Below are 23,456 nucleotides of genomic sequence, written 5' to 3'. Positions count from 1 at the left end.
AAACCCAACCACTCTTAATGTGACGTTGATGAAAGGATGCTTTTGGAAGAAGTGACATTTGGTTAAAACGTTTTCCCCCTAAAGCGCCGGCGGAAAGGGGCGGGAGTGGGGGTGGTTCCCTACGCTCCTTAGACTGGAGAAACAGTCAGCTTTGAAAGGGCGGGGCAGAAGTCGAGAGAGGGCTGGGGAAGGCTTTGGGCTGAGGGGATGTGTCCCTGAAGCTTCAGATCTGGAGCCCAAGGGAGGCAACCTCCCTCTGAAAACCTGTCCTCAGCTCCATCCAGCCCTCTCTCCGGGATGTAAAAGCCCTGCTCTGTTGGGCCCGACCCAGGAAGGAGACTAAGTAGCGCTCCTTGATCTCTCCTACTCGGCTTTCATCTCACCCGAGGAAAAGAGGATCAAACAGAGGATTCTCATTGAATGCAGAGCTGGGGGTGGGGGGTGGAGCCAGGAGTCCCTCTGAGGACCCAGCCCCCAGGAGATGGGGGCAGCAGGCTACCCATGAGAAGGTGAAGTGCTCAAGGAGGAAAGGAGGGTGGGCACCACCACCAAGGCCTAATGCTGGAGGACCCTATAGAGAGTAGGCAACCTTGGCAGCTCTAAGACAGATGCCCAGGGGGCTTGCCATTGACAGGAAAGAGAGCAAGCCAGGTGCTCCCTCAGGCTGTGGCTGCTCTTAGGGAGGACAGAGCATGATAGAATCCCTGGACAGCTCTCCAAGGCAGCAAAAGGTTCCAGGATTTGACTCCCCGACTCTCAATTGCTCCTCTCACATCTAAAACATTTCCCTGGATTTTGGGGCTAGCAGTGCTCAGCACACAGTGGCTTCAGCAGTCCCAAAGAGTGGAGATATATATATGGACACCACCTTCTGGATCCCACTGCCTCTGTCCCCAGGCAAGATTAATGAGCATCTTCTTAGACTGAAGGAGAAGTGGAAAGCCAGAGTGGAGAGAAAACTGTCTTTCTTTGGACCCCTTACTTCCTCTACCTTCCTTAACCCTATGGATAGGAAGATGGAGGAGAGAAGCAAAGAGGGAGAAGAATACACAAGGAGAAACAGGAGGAGAGAAAAGTAGGAGATAAAGGTCTTCCAGACAAAAAGGTCATGGAAGAGGACTTACCTGTAAAAGCTGGGGGTTTGCTAGGGACATGGAAAGAAGGGAGGTGCTGGGCTGCCCTTTGCAGCTGGCTGCCTAGGGCTGGAAGCTCTTGGGGAGGAGGCAGAGAAAGGGAGATTGAGCATAGAAGGTGCCCACCTCCTGCCCTCAGCAATGTGGGGATAGACTTAGCCCACCCACCTGGCCCCAGCACACTTGCTTGGAGCTCAAAGTGTCAGTTTGTAGGAGTTCTATTCAAGCTTCTTCCCTGGGAGAGGAGCCAAGAGAGGCCTATGGCAGCCCCCAAATATCAAGTTCCACAACCCCTGCCCCCACCTCCTGCCCTTCATCAGAGCCCCTACTTACTTGCTGTTTTAGGGCATTTTCAGCGACTTCACTCTCTTCTACTTCAAACGCCATCCACTTTTGGAGACAGGGACCACTGCCCCGGGCAGGGACTTGGGAGACGACCTTATGAGTCAAACTTCTATGAACCCCAACCTTTTTGTGCTCCGGGAGGCTGAACCCCTGCCCAAAATACTGCGATGAAAGTGACTGCCTTCTCCCAGCTCGGGGCCTCCAGTACTGCCACAGCAGGGGCCGCATTTCCTGGGGCCTCTTCATTTAGAAAACCTCTTTCCAGGAGAATTCGTTGATTCTGAACGAATACCTTAAAATATGGGCAAGGAAAAAAAAAAGACAACTCTTAGAACCTCTCCCCACCCAACATACCTGGAGTGCAGGCGAGGCCCAGGCAAACGGGAAAGCGACTTCTTCTAATAGCGGTCTCAAGATGAAACCAGGCTGTGGAAAACTTAAGGCCATCTAGATGGGAAGGAGGTATTTAAAAGAAATCAGCACACACTCTTACAGCAGCCAAGGCGGGTCTTTAAATTTAAGAAAAAAGTAAGGTATTTATTTCTTGCCCCTTGGGGAAGAAAAATAGCAAAGTTTGGTTCCCAGGAGTAAGGAGACAGAGGTGGGTAGGGAGAGGGAGGAGAAGAGAGGAAAAGATGGGGTAGCCTCAAGCTCTCCAGTCAACTTGGGGCGGGGGGATACATTTTTCCGTAGCTTGTAAAAAGATTTTTCAGCCAGTTTGAGGTTAGCTGCCAGGGGCAGACAGTTGTAATAATGCCGACCGAATTGAGGCTTGTAAGCTGGGCTTCACACTTCTAAAATGCAGTTATGGATTCTTTCATCGGTGTTAGATCAAGGCACCAAGTTAAGAAAACAAAAATCAAAACAACAATAAAAGAAAAAAATCAAAAACGTATTTAATTACCGAGTCCCGCTGCCCCTGCGGAACTCGCCGCGCGCGTTAAGCTCTCTTTTCTTTCTGCGGAATTCCATTTGCATCCCCTCTGCCTGGGTGTCTCCCTCTCTCAGTGTGTGTGTCTCTCTGTCTGTTTTCACACTCTCCTCCCCATTCGAGCGAGGCCCACACCTGGCGCATCACTGCCAAGCCATTAGCTGCGGGTCTCCTTTCATCTTCGCTGTGGCAGACGTTTCTATTTATCCACTTGCGCTCGCCGAGTGGCGTCACCAGCGGTACTGTAATGACGATTGCAGCAGGAGGATGACAGCTTAGAAAGAAGAGGGCAATGGGGCTTCCTCCCAGAGGCGGTGCGGCACAGAGGAGCGCTCGCATCACAAGGTGACCCTAGCTCCCCACCGCCACCGCCGCGGTCGCGGTACGGGCTTCGCTCCAGCCGCTCTGCGCGGTCCCAGTAACCCGGCCTCTCTTTCTCCCTCCTGCAACCAAGATCCGTCTGGCCGCTGGAGACCCAGGGAGCCGGGGTTAGGAACTCACTTGGGGCTTTCCCCTCCCCTACCGGAGAGCCCCGGGATGGAGAGCCGAAAGGACATGGTTGTGTTTCTGGATGGGGGTCAGCTTGGCACTCTGGTTGGCAAGAGGGTCTCCAATTTGTCCGAAGCCGTGGGCAGCCCGCTGCCGGAGCCGCCCGAGAAGATGGTGCCCCGTGGTTGCCTGAGCCCTCGGGCCGTCCCTCCGGCCACCCGGGAGCGCGGCGGGGGAGGCCCGGAGGAGGAGCCGGTAGATGGACTCTCAGGCAGCGCGGCGGGGCCGGGCGCCGAGCCCCGGGTAGCCGGGGCGGCCATGCTTGGCCCGGGACCCCCGGCCCCCTCCGTCGACAGCCTCTCCGGCCATGGGCAACCCAGTAGCTCGGACACCGAGTCGGATTTCTATGAAGAAATCGAGGTGAGCTGCACCCCGGACTGCGCCACCGGGAACGCCGAGTACCAGCACAGCAAAGGTAGCCACCGCGCCCCTCCACTCCTCGGGCCTCCCATTGCGCCCACCCTTCACTTCGGCGCAGGCCAGGAGGAAGACACTCCCTTCCCCTAGGGCAGGATGGCTGGGGGGACCCACCTGAGCAACTCTCCCTGCTATCTGCGTTCTGGCGGGGGTCTCCCACTGTGTTCTGGCATTGGCGGAACTAAGGGTGACAGCAGTGCCTTGAGTGTGGGGTGGAGTGGGCGCGGATGCAAGTCCTGGACTTGGGGGATTCAAAGCTCACCCCAAGCCCCCAGTGTTTCAACTGCTCGGGGAATGCTTCAACTGCTAGGGGAAGACACTTTCTCCAGGCGAGGGCAAGATCAAACGCCGGTCCGGGCAGTTTGTGGCTGGCGGGGTGTAAGAGGAATGGAGGCGCGGAAGCCAGGAGTCCATAAAGGACCGTAAAATTGCGGCCCACTTGGGCAGCCCGGGTGCTGCAGCCCTCCGACCAGTTTGCACGTCGGTCAGAGGTCTAAATTACCTTGTCACTTCCCGGGCTTGGCGGCGCCAGGTCGGAAATGGTCCCAATGGTCTAATTGCCTTTGGTCTCCGGTTGCATTTGAAAAGGCAGAGATCGGGTTCTCCCCCCTTCCCCTTTCCTTCCTAGTCCCACTTCTCCACCCAAAGGAAAAGGAGCTGCAGGGGGCTGGAGCCCCACCCTTCTCAGAGGTAGGCCCAAACGGGGGCTGGTTTAACTGGAGAACCCCTCCCCACCAAAGGCTAATGGGAAGGGGGTGGATAGCTCCGAAGGGAGTTTCCCTCTGTGCCAACAATCCACCTCCCCAGACGGGGTTGGAAAACTGGGGGTGGGGGCGGAGAGGGGAGTCCACCAGCAGACACTCCTCCATAGAACTGCAGGAGTGGGTGGAAAGAGCCTGGGAGGGAAGAAAGACCACCCCCTGGCCTTGGCAGCCAACACCTTGTCGAATACCCCTTACTGTCTTATCACCAGTTTCACCCAGCCTCCTTCCCACAACCTGCCCTCAGAACAACCTGCACTTCACTCACATATACTAAGGTAATAAATAAGATACTCAACAAGCATTCTCACTCCAGCCCTGCAATACACGGAACCTAGTACACATTCCCACACCTGTTCTGGCAGCTTGGCACACAGAAGAGCAAGGAAACTCTCTGATTGCTCAGCATACTACAATGCACTTGACCCAGAGTTTACAACGCTCTAGCACAAAGGTGCATCTCAACTCATGTGCCTGTCAGAAGTGCACACCCTTGCCCACCCCTGCCAACGGGAGGCAGAAAGCTCTCCTATGCCCCAGGGCAGGTGGAAAGGGTGACTGGGAACCCCTGTATCCAGAATGCCTTAGAGGAAGGGAAGGCCTCCCCAAAGACCTCTACCTACCCAACCAAGGGCAGGCCGTTATCTTCCCTTCTTGGGTTCCCCAGAGGCCGCAGTACCCTAGCAGAAACAGTTATCGGAGTGGCTGACAGGGTGTCCCTTCCCAAATCACCCTCCCACCTTAGGCCTACAGCCCCACTTCAGTGGTATTTGTGTGTCTGTGTCTGTACACGCCTGTGCTTTGGACTCGCTGTGCAGGGTCCGGCTCCGAGGCGCTGGTCGGCAGTCCGAACGGAGGAAGTGAGACCTCCAAGAGCAACGGCGGCGGTGGCGGGGGCGGCTCGCAAGGCACCCTGGCGTGCAGCGCCAGTGACCAGATGCGTCGTTACCGCACCGCCTTCACCCGAGAGCAGATTGCGCGGCTGGAGAAGGAATTCTACCGGGAGAACTACGTATCCAGGCCGCGGAGATGCGAGCTGGCGGCCGCCCTAAACCTGCCGGAAACCACCATCAAGGTATGCGGGGTCCAGGCTGGGGAGGCGGATGTGCACCTACTTAGCGGGAAGTAAATACCAACTGCCCACTCCATAAACCGCAGGCCAGGAATCTGGGCCTGGGGTCTCCCTGCCCAGCGCGTGCAGATTGACCCTCGTGACGGCTCCTAGGCAGGCATTGCTGCCATGTGGTTGACTCTGTCTCTTTCCTTGTTAAATAGACAGGGAGTGGGAGTGGGGGGAGGGTATAGAGTGCCTGTGCGGGTGACAAGGTAGTTTCTGGGGACACGCTGTCTGCGGCCGCAGACCAATTGAGTCCACGTCCTCTCACTGCTCCTCCCGTACACACACCGGCCTCTGGCACCGCAGGGCCTGGCCACCTGGGCAGAGGGAAGGAGGGAGCGGGCTGGAGTCACTCCCCAAACCTCTCTGGAGGGATTCCAGCTCCAGGTGGTGGTGGTGGGGTCCGTCTCTACCCAGCTGGTGTCTGCTTTGACTCTTCCTGCCCTGAGAACACTGTCCCCGCAGCGGGACCAGACTTCTGGCCTCTGACTATCGGGCCGAGTCCAGCTGCCGAACCTGCTCCGCTCCTCTCCCCAGGTATGGTTCCAGAACCGGCGCATGAAGGACAAGCGGCAGCGCCTGGCCATGACGTGGCCGCACCCGGCGGACCCCGCCTTCTACACTTACATGATGAGCCATGCGGCAGCCGCGGGCGGCCTGCCCTACCCCTTCCCGTCTCACCTGCCCTTGCCCTACTACTCGCCTGTGGGCCTGGGCGCCGCATCCGCTGCCTCCGCCGCCGCCGCCTCGCCCTTCAGCGGCCCGCTGCGCCCGCTCGACACGTTCCGCGTGCTGTCGCAGCCCTACCCGCGGCCCGAACTGCTGTGCGCCTTCCGTCACCCGCCGCTCTATCCCGGGCCCGCGCACGGACTGGGCGCCTCGGCCGGCGGCCCTTGCTCCTGCCTCGCCTGTCACAGCGGCCCGGCCAACGGGCTGGCACCCCGGGCTGCCGCCGCCTCGGACTTCACCTGTGCCTCCACCTCCCGCTCAGACTCCTTCCTCACCTTCGCTCCCTCGGTGCTCAGCAAGGCCTCCTCCGTCGCTCTGGACCAGAGGGAGGAGGTGCCCCTCACTAGATAAGGGGCCTCAGGCCGGCTGCCGGCTCCAGGACGCCCGTGGGGTCACCCCCCATCCCCGGGACTCAGCCTCTCGCTCCTCGCCCCTAGGAAGCCAAGGGGGAAAGGAGAGGGCGGAAAAGGACCAGCGGGATCCGGCCGCGAGAATTGGAAAGCCTAGGAAGTGGCCGTGGCTGGCGCGTTTGGGGAGCAGGAGTGGGGATAGGGAAGCAGAGGTTGAGAGACCTTCCTCCGGGGCAGCCTCCGGACCCACCGCCCCCTATCAGGGTCGAGGCTGTAGCTCCAAAGCTAAACAAAACTTAGCAGCAACAGCAATCAATATCCGGCCCCTCGGCCCATCACCCGCCATCTCACACTCCCTTCTCAGCGGGCCCTCTCTCCCCAGCCAAGGCCCAAGCACTGGAAAGGGAAATTGCTGTCTGTCTGAACAAAATGCTGTGTATGCAGAGCAGGTAGAGATTAATCTTTGCCAGCCTTTCCAAGGCATGACAAGGGGCTGGTGGATGGCAACATACCAGTCATTTGGAGGAGAGAGTGAGAGATTATTTACTACTGGGGAGAATCCGGCCCCTTGGCATGGAACCTGGAGCCTCGACTACACAGCATCCTCTGGGTCTGGCGTCTGCCAGCACCAGATCTCCTTCCTCATTCCCAGCTTTGTGACACCTCTCAACTTGCGGCTCCATCTCTCCCTGCCCCCACTTTTTTGTTGGCCAGGGAGGCTGCAGATGCCCCAGGAGCCCTTTGCCGCTTCTATGAGGCCAAGCCTTTTTTCCCTGGGCCCAGCACACACCCTGATTAGCAAGTGATGTGTGCGAGGGTTTATGAATGTTGAATGTGTAATAATGATCAACACGGAGCTGGCCACTGAGCCCAGAGCTGGAGCTGTTAACAAGGCGCCCAGGGAAGAGCTTAGGGAGTGAGAACTTCACCTCCCTCTCTCAGTATCTGGCGGTAAAGTATAGGCAATTTTCATCCTTTGCTTGTTCACTTTCACTTCACCAGGAGTTTTCTGGCCCTACCCTTTGCATTGGGCATTTTACAACTTTTTCTCATTTTCTTCCCAAGCTACCACTGGAGCTTGACTTTCAGATACCAGTGGGAGCCTTCTGCCCCTTCTGGGGACCCTGTCTGTACCCTCCACCAGGGTTTGTTTAGAGCTGCTCCCAAATCCTCACTCCCACACTCATCCTTGCAGCCAGTTTTTGAGGAAGAAGAGAACGTGTACACCCAATGCAAGCTTCACCCTGACTGAGAGGGAGTGATTCTTCCTGTAGGGAATGAATTTGGTTTGGTTTGGGGTTTTCCTTTGAAGCCCAAAGAACTTGCTGTTATGATTCGTTAACCATATTGCAATAAAAGCTGGACATAATTCTCACTTTAGCATTTTAGTTTTTGTGGCAGCAAGCAGCTCTTAATTGACTTTTAAAACTGCTAGTTCAGCCACCATGGGTTTCAGTAGGAAAGGAACCAAAAGATGGACCCACAGAGTCTTCCAAGCCTCTGTCATGGGTAGGCTCCAAACAGACATTGCATGGAGGTGGAGAAGGCAGGCTCCAAGCTGCCCTGGGGTGCATGTTTCCTTAATTTTGGGTATGTTGGGAGCCTTTCCTGGGTAAAGTGGCAGCTGAATGCTGCCAGGGGCCCACCCCTGTGGTTTCTTCTCCAGTTGTTCCAATCCTTTGAGCAACTGAAAGGGGACCCAGGTTGTGGTCTCTGAGCAACCTGCCTCCACCCCAGCCCAAAGGGAGGTGAGTGGGGCAGGGGCAGTGGCAGTGGAGCCTGAGTACTGCAGAGAGCTGAGTTTTTGGTCAAGCTGGGTCCACACTTGAGGGTGGAGGACAGCAGGGAGGAAGGCTGCTTGGTTGGGATCATCTTGGTCTGAATTGTCCTCAGACTGGAAGTCATCTTGAGGGTGGGATTCTGAGGGATTAGGACAAGAGGAAAGGCAGTGCTCAGAAGCTGCCTTCCAGCCCCCACCTGCACCCCCCACAGGAGAGCCAAATGTGGCTGGGTGTGAAGTTCCACCCAAACAGGGGAGAGATGGGAGCCTTCTGGGAGTTCAGGAGGCTCTGGATTGCATAGACACGAGGGGTCCTCTGCCACTGTATCTGCCAGCAGATAGAGACTCCTCAAATGCCCTCCTCCCTCCTTGGGTTCCACAGTAAATCCTCCTGCACACAGTAGCTGGTGCCCTCCCAAGCAAATTGTGCCCTGAGGTTTCCAGCACCCCCTCCCCTGCAGCCAAAAGCTCCCGAGTGCCAAATCCCGGTAAATTTTGCGTTGCTCCACGTTGGGCAGAGATTGCTTGCGACAGGTAAATGGGCTGCGGGTTGCCTTAATGCCAGGCGTATTTTCAGTTAATAGGGAGGGAAAATGAGGTGTCTGCAGCGATATTGGAAAGTACAAGATCGATGATCCGGCTTCGTGTCCAATCAGCAGCCTTTAATTGACTGTATTTTCTGGGTAATTGAGCCTCTCTTCCTCCAAATTGAAGTGGAAGATATAACAATACATCTTGCCAGGAGGAATTACTCATTACTTCATAATGAAATTTCCCTTTTGCCAAGGTTTGCGGTTTGGCACTAGGCAAACCTTCTCACTCCCCTTCCCCCCCCAACATTCTTAGCCCACTTGCATCAAGCAACCCCATCTGGCATGACACGTTCCATTTGAGTGGTGGCAGGGAGGAAGTGGGAGTTGACTTGAAGAAGGTACTACCCCTTCACAATCACAACCTCCTTATCTGTAAAACAGAAGGCTAGACCAGGACCTACCATGATGTTGTTTTCGTTTTTCAACTTTCTCAGTGTTGGCTTTGCCTCATCTCGGTTCCATTTTGCAGGTGGGAAAACAGAAACTCCAGGTCTACACAGCTATTAGTGGCCGATGTAGCTATGAGCTCCTGGCTCCCACTTCCTCTTCTCTCACCCTGTTTTGGGGCACAGATTCTGAGGTAACCCCCAGTTACCTGACACCTCACTCCCGACTCACACTTTCCCAGGGCTCTTCAATTCCGGCTGGCCGGCAGGGCCTGGGAGCGTGGTCCAGCGCCCAGCCCAGATTCGTCCAGCTGGGCAAGGCTGGCCACCCCACAGCCCGAGTGCGCACCGGCCCCTGGCAATTGCTGGCTTGTTAGAGTGTGATTGATTGCCTTATTAAAGCGTGTTCTTGTAAGTGTGACCAAACTGATTGCATTGCATATGTTTGGGATAATGCTCATTTTAAACAACAGGATAAAGAGGATGAGCTCCGCAGAGCCTTGAAGACAAAATGATTCTGGCCAGCAGCTCCCTAACTCTGGCATTAAATTCCTCAGTTACATAGCAAATCACTACTTGGTTTCTGCATCCTTGTCCCTATTTTTTTTATCCTACAGTTTGATCCTGTCGTCCAATGTGGCATGCCCCCGAATGGTTTCTTTAGTGATTATGTCCACTCCACCTTCCTAGGTTTGAAACTAGGACCCGCACTCTCCAGACATGCAGTCCGTCTCCCTCGACTAGGGATTGAGGGAGAAGAGATTCAGAATGAATCTCTTTGCCCTAGGCCTTCCGGGGGGACATGGTACTAGACAGTCACCCCCAAATGGGACTCAGGTCCTCACAGTAAGCCGAGTGTCCCCCCACATCCCCAACCCCAGCCCTTTCACTAAAGTTTAAAAGATTCTTTTGTTCCTCAGGCTTCTCCCGCTTGGTTGCTTCCATTATTCCCCAACTGAGGAAACACCAGCCGCCATATGTCCACCGGAGAATGAACGTGAGTGTCGCGGTGGACCGTTGCCGCCAAAGGTGTCCAGACGGATGGCATTCTCAAAGTAGGGATCTTAGCATCCTCTCCATACACCATCACCCCAGATAGGCAGAGGAAAGAGTAGGAGTAGGGGTACAGACAGGAGAGAAAGGAGGTTGAGGCCACAAAATTGGCATTTCTCTAATTACCAACCCCCTCCTCCGCCATCCTGCCACCATTTGTTATGGCAAAGTTCTCTTTCTGTGCCCCTTCCCTAACAAAGAAATCCTCAGTCAGCCTCCACCTACTCCTTTTGATTTGCAGGAAGCCAAACTGCTTGCAGATTGAGCTTCCTAAGGGACACCTTTGGGATATGTTGGAATTCTGATTTGTTCAAGATGATGACGGTCATCAGTACAAATCAGAAACAATGCCACTCTTCAGGGTGTCATTTGTTAGAGCAATCACACGGATTCGTTTGCAAAACCCAGCTAAACTGCATCTGGATAAGTGACTAGATCCAAACGACAAATTTCTTCCATCACTCAGCTCCTCCCAAGCTCTGTGGGGGCAGCACAGAAGACTGTTTTAGGGTGAAACTAAGGCTCAGCTCACCATTTGTGCCAGTTTGAGGGACCCTGGAAATGTTGACTCTGAGAAAAAGTCAAAACAAAACAAAACCCAATCACAAAACACATCCTACTGTCTACAAAGCAAACAGAAACACAAAGTGTTTCCAAAATCACCTTCTCAGCAAATAAGTGTGTGATATTCTGAGCAGGAGCAGGAGAGGGAGAAAGATTGCCACTTAAAAAAACATGAAAGCATTAAGTAATTATTTAAAACAAGGCTGTTTAGAAAAATATTTGTATTTATTGCAGCTGCTCAATTGGCCTCGTTAAAGTCGGCAAGCATTTAAATTGTGTTACAATCTCATTTAAATCCCGCTCCGTTCCAGCAGGCTGAAGAGCTTGAGTAGACCAATCACTTCATAATGATGATGAATGAGAAATTAATTCAGATACAAGCAAGACAATTTAGGCCTTCATCTGTTTAAATAGCCTTCCAATATTATTCGCCATCGCGGGTCACAGATTGAATCAATTGTCCAATCTTGTGAAAGTCGTATCCTTGCATCTTCATCCAGATTATTTATAGCGCAGTGAGCGCTGCTGAAAGGTATACGCTGTTAACAGGGACAATTACTTAAAGGAAAGCGTTTATAAAATGGAAAACAAATGCCGGGGTTGGTAACAAATGGGATCAAAAGCAGCCATTCCAATCTGTCTTCCCGAGGGAAAGGAGCGGGCGCGGCCCTGTAGGATTAGGGGCACTTCTGGCCTCCCCAAGGCCCAGGTGAGGCCGAGGGTCCCCGGCGCACCAGCCTGCACGGTGGCTGTGGCTGCGGTGGCGACTCGGGCCGGGCCTCGCTCTCGCCGGCTTCAGGTTCCCGCCTCCCCGGCGCAGGCAGCGGCCGCGTGTGGCCCGGGCTGGGCAAGCTGAGGAACAGCGATCCCCGGACGCTCCAGTTTGTCCACCGCATGGACGTCCCAGTTTGTGCCCGGGTCTCCGTCCCTCCCTGTAAGGGGCTTAGGCCCCCTGGCCTGGGTCTGACTCACAGGGCGCTGAGGCCTTTGTAGCTGAAGTCGGGAGGCCTCGTTGCGCTCGCAGCACAGGTTGCTGGTAAATTCTGGACTCTGGAGGCTCGGCCGTCCTTCTAAGACGATAGCAGGGAAAGCACCTCGTTTCCACAGCTCCCCTGATCCCCGCCGCTTGCCATTTGGGGACGTGAAGCGCGCCCCGGTCGCTTCAGGTCCCTCTGGGCCAGAGCCCCTTCCACGGCCGGCTCGTCTGGGGGCCTTTGGGCCTGTGAGCAGCAGCGTCTAGTTCCCCCAGAGAAGAACCCTTTCCTTCCTCCATCGAAGCGTCCCTTTCTGTATCCTGAAATAACCCCTCCTGGGTGAGGCCAGTTCCCCTCCGTCGCCCTCCTCCTGCAGGCGTCCGGGAACCTCGTGAAGACCCTGTGCAGTTGAGTCCAGGCGACAGGTGCCTCCCCAGGTGTCTACTTGCCCTCCCTCAACCTATTAAGGGAAAGACCAGAACGAAGTGCGCGGGAGGTGCGTTTGTTTCTCCCGAAACCAGCGCTCTTGGGTAAAACCGTGTGCCGCGTCTACGCGGGCTCTTTTAGTGTGCGTGTCCCAGAAGAGCAGGCCTTCTAGGCGGCGCTCTTTGGAGAAGTAAGTGAGGTGAACTCAGAACAGAGAAGCGGGAACGATCGTTTGATGTGCCGAGCCGGAAAAAGAGAGGAGAGGGAGAGGCTCCCAGCGAGCGCGGAGACAGAGAAGCCCACGCGGCACAGCACGCGCCCTACTCCTGCCCGCGTAGAGGTGTGTGCGTGTTTTTTCCTCTGTATTTCTGTGTTTGAAACAAAAGCCCAACTAACGGATTCCTGGCGCCCTGAGAGGACTCACTCCCGGGAGCGACTTTGATGTATTGCTGTCCAATTAGTGTCTTTAATTGGTGTCCTCGGGGACAGGCAGGCCCGGAGCTGGGACAGAGCCTCCTCTCGCCTCTCCTGCACACTGGAAAGGTAAAATTTATAACGCACTGTAGCCACCCCTTGGGAGAGCGAGCGAGAGTGGGAGGCAGGGAAGAAAGGGAGAGATGTAGCTCTGTTTGCAGAGGATGGAGCCTCCAGCCCCGGGGTCGTGGGGAAGGGCCCAGATCACCGGCTTCGACTCAGTTTTCTGTGTAAGAGGGTTCGGGGCAGCTGAGATGCTGACAACTATGAATTTGCTCGCAGAAAGGCTAAGGGAGCTCTCATTGTCTGTACAAACCCACCCCATGTGGTCTACCATCTCGTTAGTAATGGCTGTTTGTTAACAAGGATGCGGAGGTTAAATAATCCTGGTGGAAGATTAAACACGTCTCATCAAGGCACTTGGAAGCCGCGCGGTGCAGAGACCTGCGCTGGAGCCGTCTGGCTCTCTGGAGCCTGGAGGAAGGTGGGAGCACAGCCTGCAAGGAGCCCTGGGGTAGAGGAGGAGGGAAGGTCTGGGCGCCCTCTTTAGGGTGTCCTGTTATGCCAGGACAGGTCCAACTCCTCCACATGTCAAACAGAAAATCCACATAGAAGCCAGCCCCAGTGAGGTGTGGAGGTCAAACCCTGGGAGTAGTTGGCTGGAGGGCAGACATGGAGCATCTGGGGTCTGAACCAAAGGCCCCCTTTTAAGGAGGGGTGGCCATCCCCTGCCTCCCAGTCCTCACATGTCATGCATCTGGCACTTTGTGCCTACATGGGATCAGCATTGGATTCGAAGACAGAAGATGTGGCTTCTAGTTTGGGTTCTGCCCCTAAATCGCTGTGGAATTTTTATTACATTATTCTCCCAGCTTCATTTTTCTACTGTGTAAGAGAGACAGGAAATGGGGCTTGATGTAGATGATGCATAGCATTTCTTCTTTTCTCCAGCTTCCTACCAGAGTTAGGGAACTGAACACCTTATAAGATGCTCTGTCTCCCCCAAACCTTGCAGGATGCAGTCAAAGAGAATTTTATTTAGCAAATATCTGAGGGCTTACTCTGTGCAAGTCATGGTGCAGTATGTATTTTTTAACTGAGAGCAGAATATCAGTTCATATTCCCCTGTTATTCTCAAATATAATGTTTTATAACAAAAGATGAAAGAGAAAGAACTTCAAAGATAATAGAATAGGATGGGTATGTATGTACAGGGTAGAGAAACTATAGAGGGAAAGGTAAGGGCGTTGACAAAAGCTGTGAAGAACTTGTTGAACTGGCAAGGAAGTCAGTGGATAAGTACTGCAGAAATAGCTCCTTAACAGAGATACTATGTAGGAGAGTAGAGAGAAGGTCCCCTCCTGAATCCTGGTGATTTGGCAGTGAACAAAAGGTTGCAGAATTTGACTAGAAGGCCCAAGTCTCATGCATCTAATATTGCCAATTGTTGGTTTATATATTGTTTCAGTAGTTGGAATCTCCCTCTCTCTCTCTTTTTCTTTTTGAGATGGGGATCTTGCTCTGTTGCTCAGGCTGGAGTGCAGTGGCCCCATCAGGGCTCACTGCAGCCTTAAACTCCCAGGCTCAAGTGATCCTCTCATCTCAGTCTCCTGAGTAGCAAGGGCCACAGGTATGTGCCACCATGCCTGGCTAATTTTTTTTTTTTTTTTTTTTGGTTGGTGGGTAGAGATGGGGTCTTGCTGTGTTACGCAGGCTGGTCTCAAACTCGTGGGCTCAATGAACCCTCCCACCTTGGTGTCCTAAAGTGTTGAGATTACAGGAATGAGCCACGGTGCCTGGCCTAGGAAGTTTACTCTTTAGCTGATTTTGAAACATTACTTTCTGAATCCATCAATCAGGAAACTCAGCTGCTAGGCTGGGACTTTTCAAGCTTCTAGGTGATGGGCATCTAGCTTCAAGGAAGGCAGTCCTGCTTAACTCACTAAACCATGTCTCAGTTTCCGTGAGTCAGGGATCTAGTGAGCTTAGCGGTGTGTTCCTGGCTCCAGGCTATTCCACTGGGGTTGTGGTCTTATCTAAAGATTCAACTGGGTGAGGATATGTTCTGGGCTCACTCATGGGGTCGTTGGCAGGATTCAGTTCCTTGCTGGTGGGCTATTTGGCTGAAGGCCTCAGTTCCTTGTTGGTGGTTGGCCAGAGGTTTCTCTTTATTCCTTACCATATGAGCCTCTCCATACGGTAGCTTGTAAAGTGGCAGCTGTCTTTCCTCAGACTGAGTAAGCAAGAGAGAGAGTGGTGAGGGGAGAAAGCATCCAAGACGGAAGCTACAGTCTTTTGGTTACCTAATCTTGGAAGTGACTTTCCATCACTGTGCTGTATTATATTTGTTAGAAGTGAGTCAGTAGATCCAGCCCACACTCAAGGAAAGGGGATTACAGAAGGCATCAAATCCAGGAGGCAGGGATCACTGGAGGCTGTCTTAGAGACTGCTGCCCACAGGCCCTCTTTTATATAATAGCTCTGAGGCTTATATGGTTTTATATTTATGAAGAGCTTAGGACAGCACCTGTTTGCTCTGATCATCAGCGTGATCCCTCTGATCCAATGAAGCACCCATTTCTTCATCTAGACCCTCCTATGTCAACAGTTCTCATTTTTTCCTGCAATGCCCTGTAAAAGAGTGTAGGAAAGGCAAGACAGTAACCGCTGCAAGGAAAGAGGCTGAGGAAGCAGAATAGAAAGGGGATAGGATGGGAGATCCTGAAAAACTCTGGGGGAGGGTGCCTAGAGACAAAAGGGAAAGTAGGAGACCCTTGTCTCCCATGGTGGGCTTTACACCCTTTTTTTTTTTTTTTTTGAGACAATGACTTTCTCTGTCACCTAGCACCCATGCTGGAGTACAGTGGTGTGATCTCCAATCAGTGAAACCTTCACCTTCAGAGCTCAAGCAATCCTCCTGCCTCAGCCTCCTAAGTAGCTGGGACTACAGGCATGTGCCACCACACTCAACTAGTTTATATATATATATAGTATGTATATATAAATATTGGTAGAGACCAGGTTTTGCCATGTTGTCCAGGCTGGTCTTGAACTCCTAGGCTCAAGTGATTCGCCCACCTCAGCCTCCCAAAGTGCTGGGACTACAAGCATAAGCCACTGTGCCCGGCCAGCTTTACTCTGTTTAGAGTATTTCCACATACGTTACCATATTGATTCTCACCACAGCTATGTGAAATAAAAATTGTTATTTCTATTTTAGAGATGAAGGGGAGGCTGGGCGTGGTGGCTCACGCCTGTAATCCCAGCACTTTGGGAGGCTGAGGTGGGCGGATCACCTGAGGTTGGGAGTTTGAGACCAGCCTGACCAACATGGAGAAACCCTGTTTCTATTAAAAATACAAAATTAGCTGGGTGTGGTGGCGCATGCCTGTAATCCCAGCTACTCGGGAGGCTGAAGCAGGAGAATTGCTTGAACCCGGGAGGCCGAGGTTGCAGTGAGCCAAGATTGTGCCATTGCACTCCAGCCTGAGCAACGAGAGCGAAACTCCATCTCAAAAAAAAAAAAAAAAAGAGATAAAGGGGAAAACCCAGAAAGGTCACACAGCTAGTAAGCAGGGAATCGAAGACTCCAGTCCAGGCTGTCTTACCCTATGCCCTTGAATCTTTCTGTTGCAGTCTGACTTAGCTGCCCAACTTCTTTCCCATGAAGTTATAGCTTCAGCTGGAGTCATGGAAAGCCATATGGCATGAATATAATGCTGTGGGGGTGACATGTCAAATGCTAGGTTAGGTCTTCTAGCTCTGCCTGGCCCAGCAAATAAAATCAACTTGGCTAAAAGCTGACTCAAAAATGGGAAACCAGGGCCAGACATGATGGCTCATGCTTGTGATCCCAGCACTTTGGGAGGTCGAGATGGGGGATCCCTTAAGCTCAGGAGATCAAAACCAGCCTGGGCAACATAGTGAGACCTCATTTCTACTGAAAATAAAAATAAAAAAAAAATAAGTCAAGCATGGTAGCATGTGCCTGTAGTTAAAACTGCTCACGAAGCTGAGGTGGGAGGATTGCTTGAACCTAGGAAGTCAAGGCTGCATTCCAGCCTGGGTGACAAGGCACAGCATCTAAAGGGACTGATTCCATAAGCTTTCAGTACTGGGTTTCTCAATTAGGAAGGTGGAGCTGTGGAGCCCAGCAGCAAAAGGCACAGAAGCTGATGATACGTTATTACCCAGAAGTCTGAGGTGAAGGGAAAAGCTGTGGGACTAGCAAGAGAAGCTGGTACAAGGAGAGTAAGTAAATCAGGCTCCTGGGACTACAAGTGTGCATCACCAAGCCTGGCTAATTTTTGACATTTTTAGTAGAGACAAGGTCTCACTATGTTGCCCAGGCTGGTCTCCAACTCCTGGCCTCAAGTGATCCTCCTGCTTTGGCCTCCCAAAGTGCTGGGATTGTAGCATAAGCCACCACCACCAGTCAGAATGGATGGAACTGAAGAAGCTACCCTGTACCTGGAGGAAGCCATGACTGAGCAAAGCAGAATGACACAAAGCAGCGCAGGTCCCTGATGCTGTGGAACCCCCTGGACCCACCTACCTTTGGGCTTCCTTTACATGAGAAAGAACTATCTTAATTGAGCCACTCTTATTTTGTATTTTCTGTCCCATGGAGTAGAACCTAATTCTAATTAATACAGTATTTAAGACTAAGTAGGCCAAATGTGAGCAGGAGACATTTTTGAATATTGATTGCACAAGGAGACAGGACTTGGGAGATGTGACCGCTGGCACCCAGATTCACATCTGGTTGTTAATGAAGACAGGAGGTGTTGCTTATGGTACTGGAGCTTGAAGTTAAACTTGCAGGATGAGGAGGGTAGCATGAGTAGAACCTAGGTTTGGGGGTAAGAGGCTAGTTTAAATTCTTGTTTTGTTGCTTACTGGCTGAGTGATCTGGTGAACTGTTGAATCCCTTGAGCTTCAGTTTGTTTATCCGAAGGGTGGTGGTTATGATTAAATGAGATAATGAACACAAAGCATTTTAATTCCCTTCTGTCTTCTTTGTTCTTTTTCTTGCTCTTTACCCCTAATCCTAACTTCCATTTATCCCCTGGACTGAGAGTATGACTTAATTCCCAGTCTCACCTTCTCTGGTATGAAGGGAAATAGAGGCCACTTAGTAAATTCTGCCTGTTGGAATTTGCCACAGAACGTGGTGGTGACAAACTTAGCCATGGAAGGCTCAGTGTTTGCTCCATATTAGAATCACTTGGACTAATTTTTACAACAGACTCTGCCCTAAATCAATTGAAGTCTTGACATGGGCAGTCTGAACATCAGTCTTTTTCCAAGCTCCCCCAGGTGATCCTGATGCACAGTGAAAATTGAGAACTGCTGGAGAAGGGAAAGAAGAGGCATGCCCTATCACCTCGTGGGTACTCAGTAATGCAATGAATTGTAATTGACCTGAGATTGAGATTCATAGGGAAAGGATCTGGGTCTCCTTATTTTCTTTAAATACACATGGTCCACTCAGATTATTTATTGACTAACCCAAGTTTTAGTAGTTTAGAGGTACTGCATAACTGGAGCCACTCTGACATTTTAGAGCCAGGAACAATGTTCAAGATTGTTTAGCAGGCCAGGCACGGTGGCTTATGCCTGTAATCCCAGAACTTTGGGAGGTCAAGGTGGGCGGATCACCTGAGGTCAGGAGTTCGAGACCTGCCTGCCCAACATGGCAAAACCCCGTCTCTACTAAAAATACAAAAATTAGCTGGGTATGGTGGCACGCACCTGTAATCCCAGCTACTTGGGAGGCTGAGGCAGGAGAATCGCTTGAACCTGGGAGGTGGAGGTTATAGTGAACTGAGATGGTGCCATTGCACTCCAGCCTGGGCAATGAGAGCAAAAAACTGTCTCAAACAAACAGACAAACAAATAACCAATTAGCCAATCTACTTCACTTTATTGGTCTTTCATGTGAGTAAAATGAAACTTTTGTGGCTACAGTGGATTTAGAGAAGATACAGGATGTTACACAGGAAATACGCAAGTTCTATTCATCTTATTTTGATGGAGAGGAGAGGCTGGGTGCCCTACATGCCTTTTGTATTTAACTTGGGCTGCAACAATGTGTCCAGATCCAAAGGCCAAAGCTGCATTTTTTTTTGAAACAGGGCCTCACTCTGTCCACCAGGTTGGAGTGCGGTGTTGTGATCAAAGCTGACTGCAGCCTTGGCATCCTGGGCTCAAGAGATCCTTCTACCTCAGCCTCCCACCTCAACCTCCCCAGCAGCTGGGACTACAGGTGCATGCCACCATGTCCAGTTATTATTACTATTTTTTCTTTCTTTCTTTCTTTTTTTTTTTTTTTTTTTTTTTTTTGGTAGCAATGGGGTCTTGCTGTGTTCTCTAGGCTAGTCTTAAATTCCTCGGCTCAGGTGATCAATCTTCCCACCTCGGCCTCCCAAAGTGGTGGCCCCAAAGCTGCATTTCTTAATGGCCAGTCTAGGAACTTCAGTGGAAGTGGACATTTCAGTTGTACATCTCTGGGGTCAGCAACTGAAGTTAGTGAAATGCAAATATTGAGGAAAAACAGGGCAATCGGGCATACTTCCACCGAGATGTTACCCCTCTAAACTACCAGAAAGGAAGTGCAAATGAGGAGTTGCAAGCTCAGGTTGCAGACCCCGGAAGATAAACTTGCATGTTGACTTAAGTGTGCCTTAGGGGAAAAAACGTTTAGAGAGCCCCACAAGTTTCTTATCTAGATGGCCAGAACTGGCCAGGTGCCTTTGGGAATTAGGATTAAGATCAGAGATAGTCTTTGGGGATAGTGGTGACTGTGGAAGAAATATGTACAAAAATAGTCCGGCAGTTCCAAAGAGAATTTTTTAAATTCCAGGAAAGTGCTCTTAGCACTGACTGAATAGGTCTGCTGCTATCATGATATCCCTGCAAAAGAGCCAATAATTCTACTTCCTGCAGAGAAAAAAGGTCATTTTATTTTTTTGAAGAAATAGATTTAATTCAATGCATACATAGTAATTCTTGAACTAAGAGAGCCATCTTGATAAGGATGTCTTCTCCGTGATGCCATAGGCAGAGGCTTGTATTAGTTGAGAGGTCTGCATTAGATCAAAGGAGATAAAGAGGGAAGAGAAGAAAGAAAGGGAGAGTTGAATATAACCACAAATCTTGGTAAATCACTCAAGTTGTAAAGCCAACTATTAGAAACAGGAATCATTGCTTGGGTCATGGAGACCCACACTTGGATTTGAGCTAATGCTGTTAAGTATACAAGGTCCAAATCACTTGGAGGTGGCCTACGGGAAAGTCACTGATCATACTCCTACACTGGAAACTCTATCCCAGATCTGATACTCTTTTAATAAATTAGTTAATTAGAATTATTATTTTGATCTGGTAAAAATTTTACTCTTATTTCATCTTATGTCACATTTTAGCAAGATGTGACAAGGGGTCCTCAACTAGTTTCACTGTACTTTCCCAATCAGGCTTGGATACAGGCATGTGGGTATACATAAGGGAGAATGCAGAAGTGTAGATGACTTCACGTGACTGTCTGAGGGTGGACATTTAATGGAATACTCCATGCTTGTATGTTACAGGATGGTCTCTCTTTGGTTGAAGAGGATGAAATGGGAGGTTTACACCGATCTGGCAAGCCACAGAGGGAAGTTCTGGTTTTGTTTGTGGCTTGGGCTTATTTCCCGGATTATTCATGTGAAAATATGTGTCACCCACAACTCAGACTTTTAATTTCTAAAACTTTACATTTCACATAACCTTCCTACAGTTAACTGATATTCAAGTTCTCTCTCCACAACCTCTCTCTCCAAAATTCTACTAAGGAACACTCTTCAAATTGGAGTCTCCACCTGATTAGATGAGTTTCACAAAACTTCTTTTTTTTTTTTTTTTTTTTTTGACCAACTCTGTTACCCAGGCTGGAGTGCAATGGCATGATCATAGCTCACTACAGCCTCAACCTCCTGGTCTCAAGTGATCATCCTGCCTCAACCTCCTGAGTGTGTGGGAGTACAGGCACTTGCCACCATGCCCAGCTTTATAAAACTTTTTAAAGTTTATTAGTAGCCTTTCCAGAGGCAGTTTCAGTTCATGGGTAGTTGAGACTTTGGTAAAGAAGTGATTGTTGTGAATTTAACTGAATGCAACTTTAATATAGTGTATTTTTGGATGTGTGGTATAGGTTTGTCTAGTAGTGGAATGGTAGTTTTACACCAATAATGATTTTGAGATGGATTTCTATCTTCAACGATCACCTGTGGACCCCTTAATTTTTCTCCTTACCTGTGAAGTTAAGTCCCAATGACATAAAGAGTTAGTTTGGCCCTTTTCCCGCAATGTAATTCTTAGACAAATTGTGCCCAAGAAATTACCTTGACATATATCATGTTTGAATGCTTTTTGGAGTGCTGCCTGTTGATGGACAATCACATTGGTTAAAGGAAGTTGCCTTGGATATTGGCTAGTGGATGTGGCCTAGAACAAGTTCTGTGCTGTATTCTTTTCTTCCTTCAAAGTCGGTTATTCCAATTTCAGGACAAAGCAATACATCCTTGGGAGAAGGGGGGTCTGAAATAAGCGCTCTGCCTTCAATTCCATTTCATTCTTCAGGACGTCTCTCTTCCCATCACACTGAGTCATGAAATACGAGTCAGTTATAGTGAATGGCACAGATGCCTGAAAATGCTGTATGGATGGAGTGAGGATACTTAATTTAGACAATTTTATCACTTACTTAGCACAGTAGGTCAATGGATATATGTTGATTTTCTGAAAGATGAAAAATTAAGCTTCTTCAGTCTGGCTTATCTCAGAGGAAAATGGGAAAACGATCTCAGAAGCCAAAAATAAACCAAAGTAAAATGACATTCATGTAAGAGTGCACAATGGCTCTCAAAGAGTTAGATCTTCAAAGGACATTTTATTTCCACTATAGATTTTTTTTCTTTTTTTTTTTTGAGATGGAGTTTTGCTCTTTCGCCTAGGATGGAGTGCAGTGGCGCGATCTTGGCTCACTGCAACCTCCGCCTTCCGGTTTCAAGTGACTCTCCTGCCTCAGCCTCCTGAGTAGTTGGAATTACAGGCGCCCGCCACCACAACTGGCTAATGTTTGTATTTTTAGTAGAGATGGGGTTTCACCATGTTGGCCAGGCTGGTCTCCATCTCCTGACCTTGTGATCCGCCCGTCTCGGCCTTCCAAAATGCTGGGGTTACAGGCTTGAGCCACCACGCCTGGCCTGATTCTGGAATTTAAATTGAAAGGAAAAGGAACTAGAAGAACAAAAGAAATTATGAAAAAAAAGTTGGAGGAAACACATTATCCTATTTAAGACTTACTATAAGCGACAGTAATCAAGACAGTGTGGTATTAGAGAGAAATAGACAATAGATCAATAAAACTGAACAGACAGTCCCTGAATAGTACCACCCAAATATGGCCAATTGGCTTTCGACAAAGGTGCAAATGAAGAAAGGACAGTCCTTTCAACAAGTAGTGTTAGAATAATTGGACATCCTTATGCCAAAAACAAAAAAAAAACCAAAAAACTGCAAGCTAAACCTCACATCTTATTTGAGGTAAAACTTACCTTTTTTTTTTTCTTGAGACGGAGTCTCAGTCTGTCGCCAAGGCTGGAGTGCAGTGGCGCAATCTTGGCTCACTGTAACCTGCACCTCCAGGGTTCAAGCAATTCTCTGCCTCAGCCTCCCAAGTAGCTGGGATTACAGGTGCCCGCCACTGAGCCTGGCTAATTTTTTGTATTTTCAGTAGACACAGGGTTTCACCATCTTGGCCAGGCTGGTCTTGAACTCCTGACCTCGTGATCCACCCACCTCGGCCTCCCAAAGTGCTGGGATTACAGGCTCACGCCCAGCTGAAAGTACAAAACTTTTAGAAGAAAATGTGGAAGAAAACCATCATGACCTGGGTTTAGGGCAAAGAATTCTTAGACATGACACCAAAAGCACATTCATAAAATAAAAAATTGACATAAAATTTAAAAAAAAATTGGACTTATCAAATTTTAAAACATTTGCTCTGAAAAAGACACTATTAAGAAAATGAGGCCGGGCGCGGTGGCTCAAGTCTCTAATCCCAGCACTTTGGGAGGCCGAGACGGGCGGATCACGAGGTCAGGAGATCGAGACCATCCTGGCTAATACGGTGAAACCCCGTCTCTAATAGAAAATACAAAAAACTAGCCGGGCGACGAGGCGGGCGCCTGTAGTCCCAGCTACTGGGGAGGCTGAGGCAGGAGAATGGCGTAAATCCGGGAGGCGGAGCTTGCAGTGAGCTGAGATCCGGCCACTGCACTCCAGCCTGGGCGGCAGAGCAAGACTCCGTCTCAAAAAAAAAAAAAAGAAAAAGAAAAAGAAAATGAGATGGCTTGGACAGATGTTGATCAATGGATTAAAACAATAAATAGAACAAAATGAAAAGACAACCTACAGGCTAGGGGAGAAAATATTTGCAAATCACAAATATCCAACAATGAATTTGTGTTCAGAATATATGAAGAACCGTGGCCTAGGCATAGTGGTTCACACTTGTAATCCCACCACCTTGGGAGGCCAAGGTGGAAAGATCACTTGAGGCCAGGAGTTCAAGACCAACCTGGTCAACATGGCCAGACGCCGTCTCTACAAAAAAAAAATTTTTTTAAGTTGCCAGGCATGGTGACACACATCTGTAGTCCCAGCTACTTGGGAGGCTAAGTTGGAAGAATCGCATGAGCCCAGGAGTTTAAGGCTGCAGTGAGCTATGATTGCACCATTGCACTCCAGCCTGGGTGACAGAGTGAAACCCTGTCTCTAAAAATTAAAAAAAAAAAAAAATTAAAATGTATTTTTTTTTTTTTTTTTTT

The 23,456-nt window shown here is 50.2% G+C and overlaps 1 protein-coding gene and 1 long non-coding RNA gene across 4 annotated transcripts; one reads left to right on the top strand and one right to left on the bottom strand.

Annotated features, from left to right (window-relative positions):
- Positions 1–1,465: 1,465 nt before the first annotated feature.
- Positions 1,466–7,113, bottom strand: LOC111551882. Its single transcript, XR_002734490.1, has 3 exons — positions 6,845–7,113; positions 1,833–1,925; positions 1,466–1,558 (listed from the first exon to the last, which is right to left on the bottom strand). It is a non-coding gene; the product is annotated as an uncharacterized LOC111551882 (long non-coding RNA).
- On the top strand, positions 2,466–7,707 carry EVX1 (even-skipped homeobox 1). Of its 3 annotated transcripts, XM_023225949.3 has the most exons (4): positions 2,717–3,318; positions 4,359–4,414; positions 4,955–5,211; positions 5,791–7,707. In XM_023225949.3, the coding sequence occupies exons 3-4, from the start codon at positions 5,074–5,076 to the stop codon at positions 6,331–6,333; spliced, it is 681 nt and encodes a 226-aa protein (XP_023081717.1). In that variant the 5' UTR covers positions 2,717–3,318; positions 4,359–4,414; positions 4,955–5,073; the 3' UTR covers positions 6,334–7,707. The 3 variants fall into 3 exon arrangements, with proteins under 3 accessions (XP_023081716.1, XP_023081718.1, XP_023081717.1); XM_023225948.3 differs by lacking the exon at positions 4,359–4,414 and having other exon boundaries at positions 2,466–3,373; XM_023225950.3 differs by lacking the exon at positions 4,359–4,414 and having other exon boundaries at positions 2,615–3,318.
- Positions 7,708–23,456: the final 15,749 nt, after the last annotated feature.

Source organism: Piliocolobus tephrosceles, chromosome 8 (genome assembly GCF_002776525.5).
Source record: "Piliocolobus tephrosceles isolate RC106 chromosome 8, ASM277652v3, whole genome shotgun sequence".
In the NCBI taxonomy this organism is placed as follows: domain Eukaryota; kingdom Metazoa; phylum Chordata; class Mammalia; order Primates; family Cercopithecidae; genus Piliocolobus; species Piliocolobus tephrosceles.
This window is presented reverse-complemented; position numbering and strand designations above follow the sequence as displayed.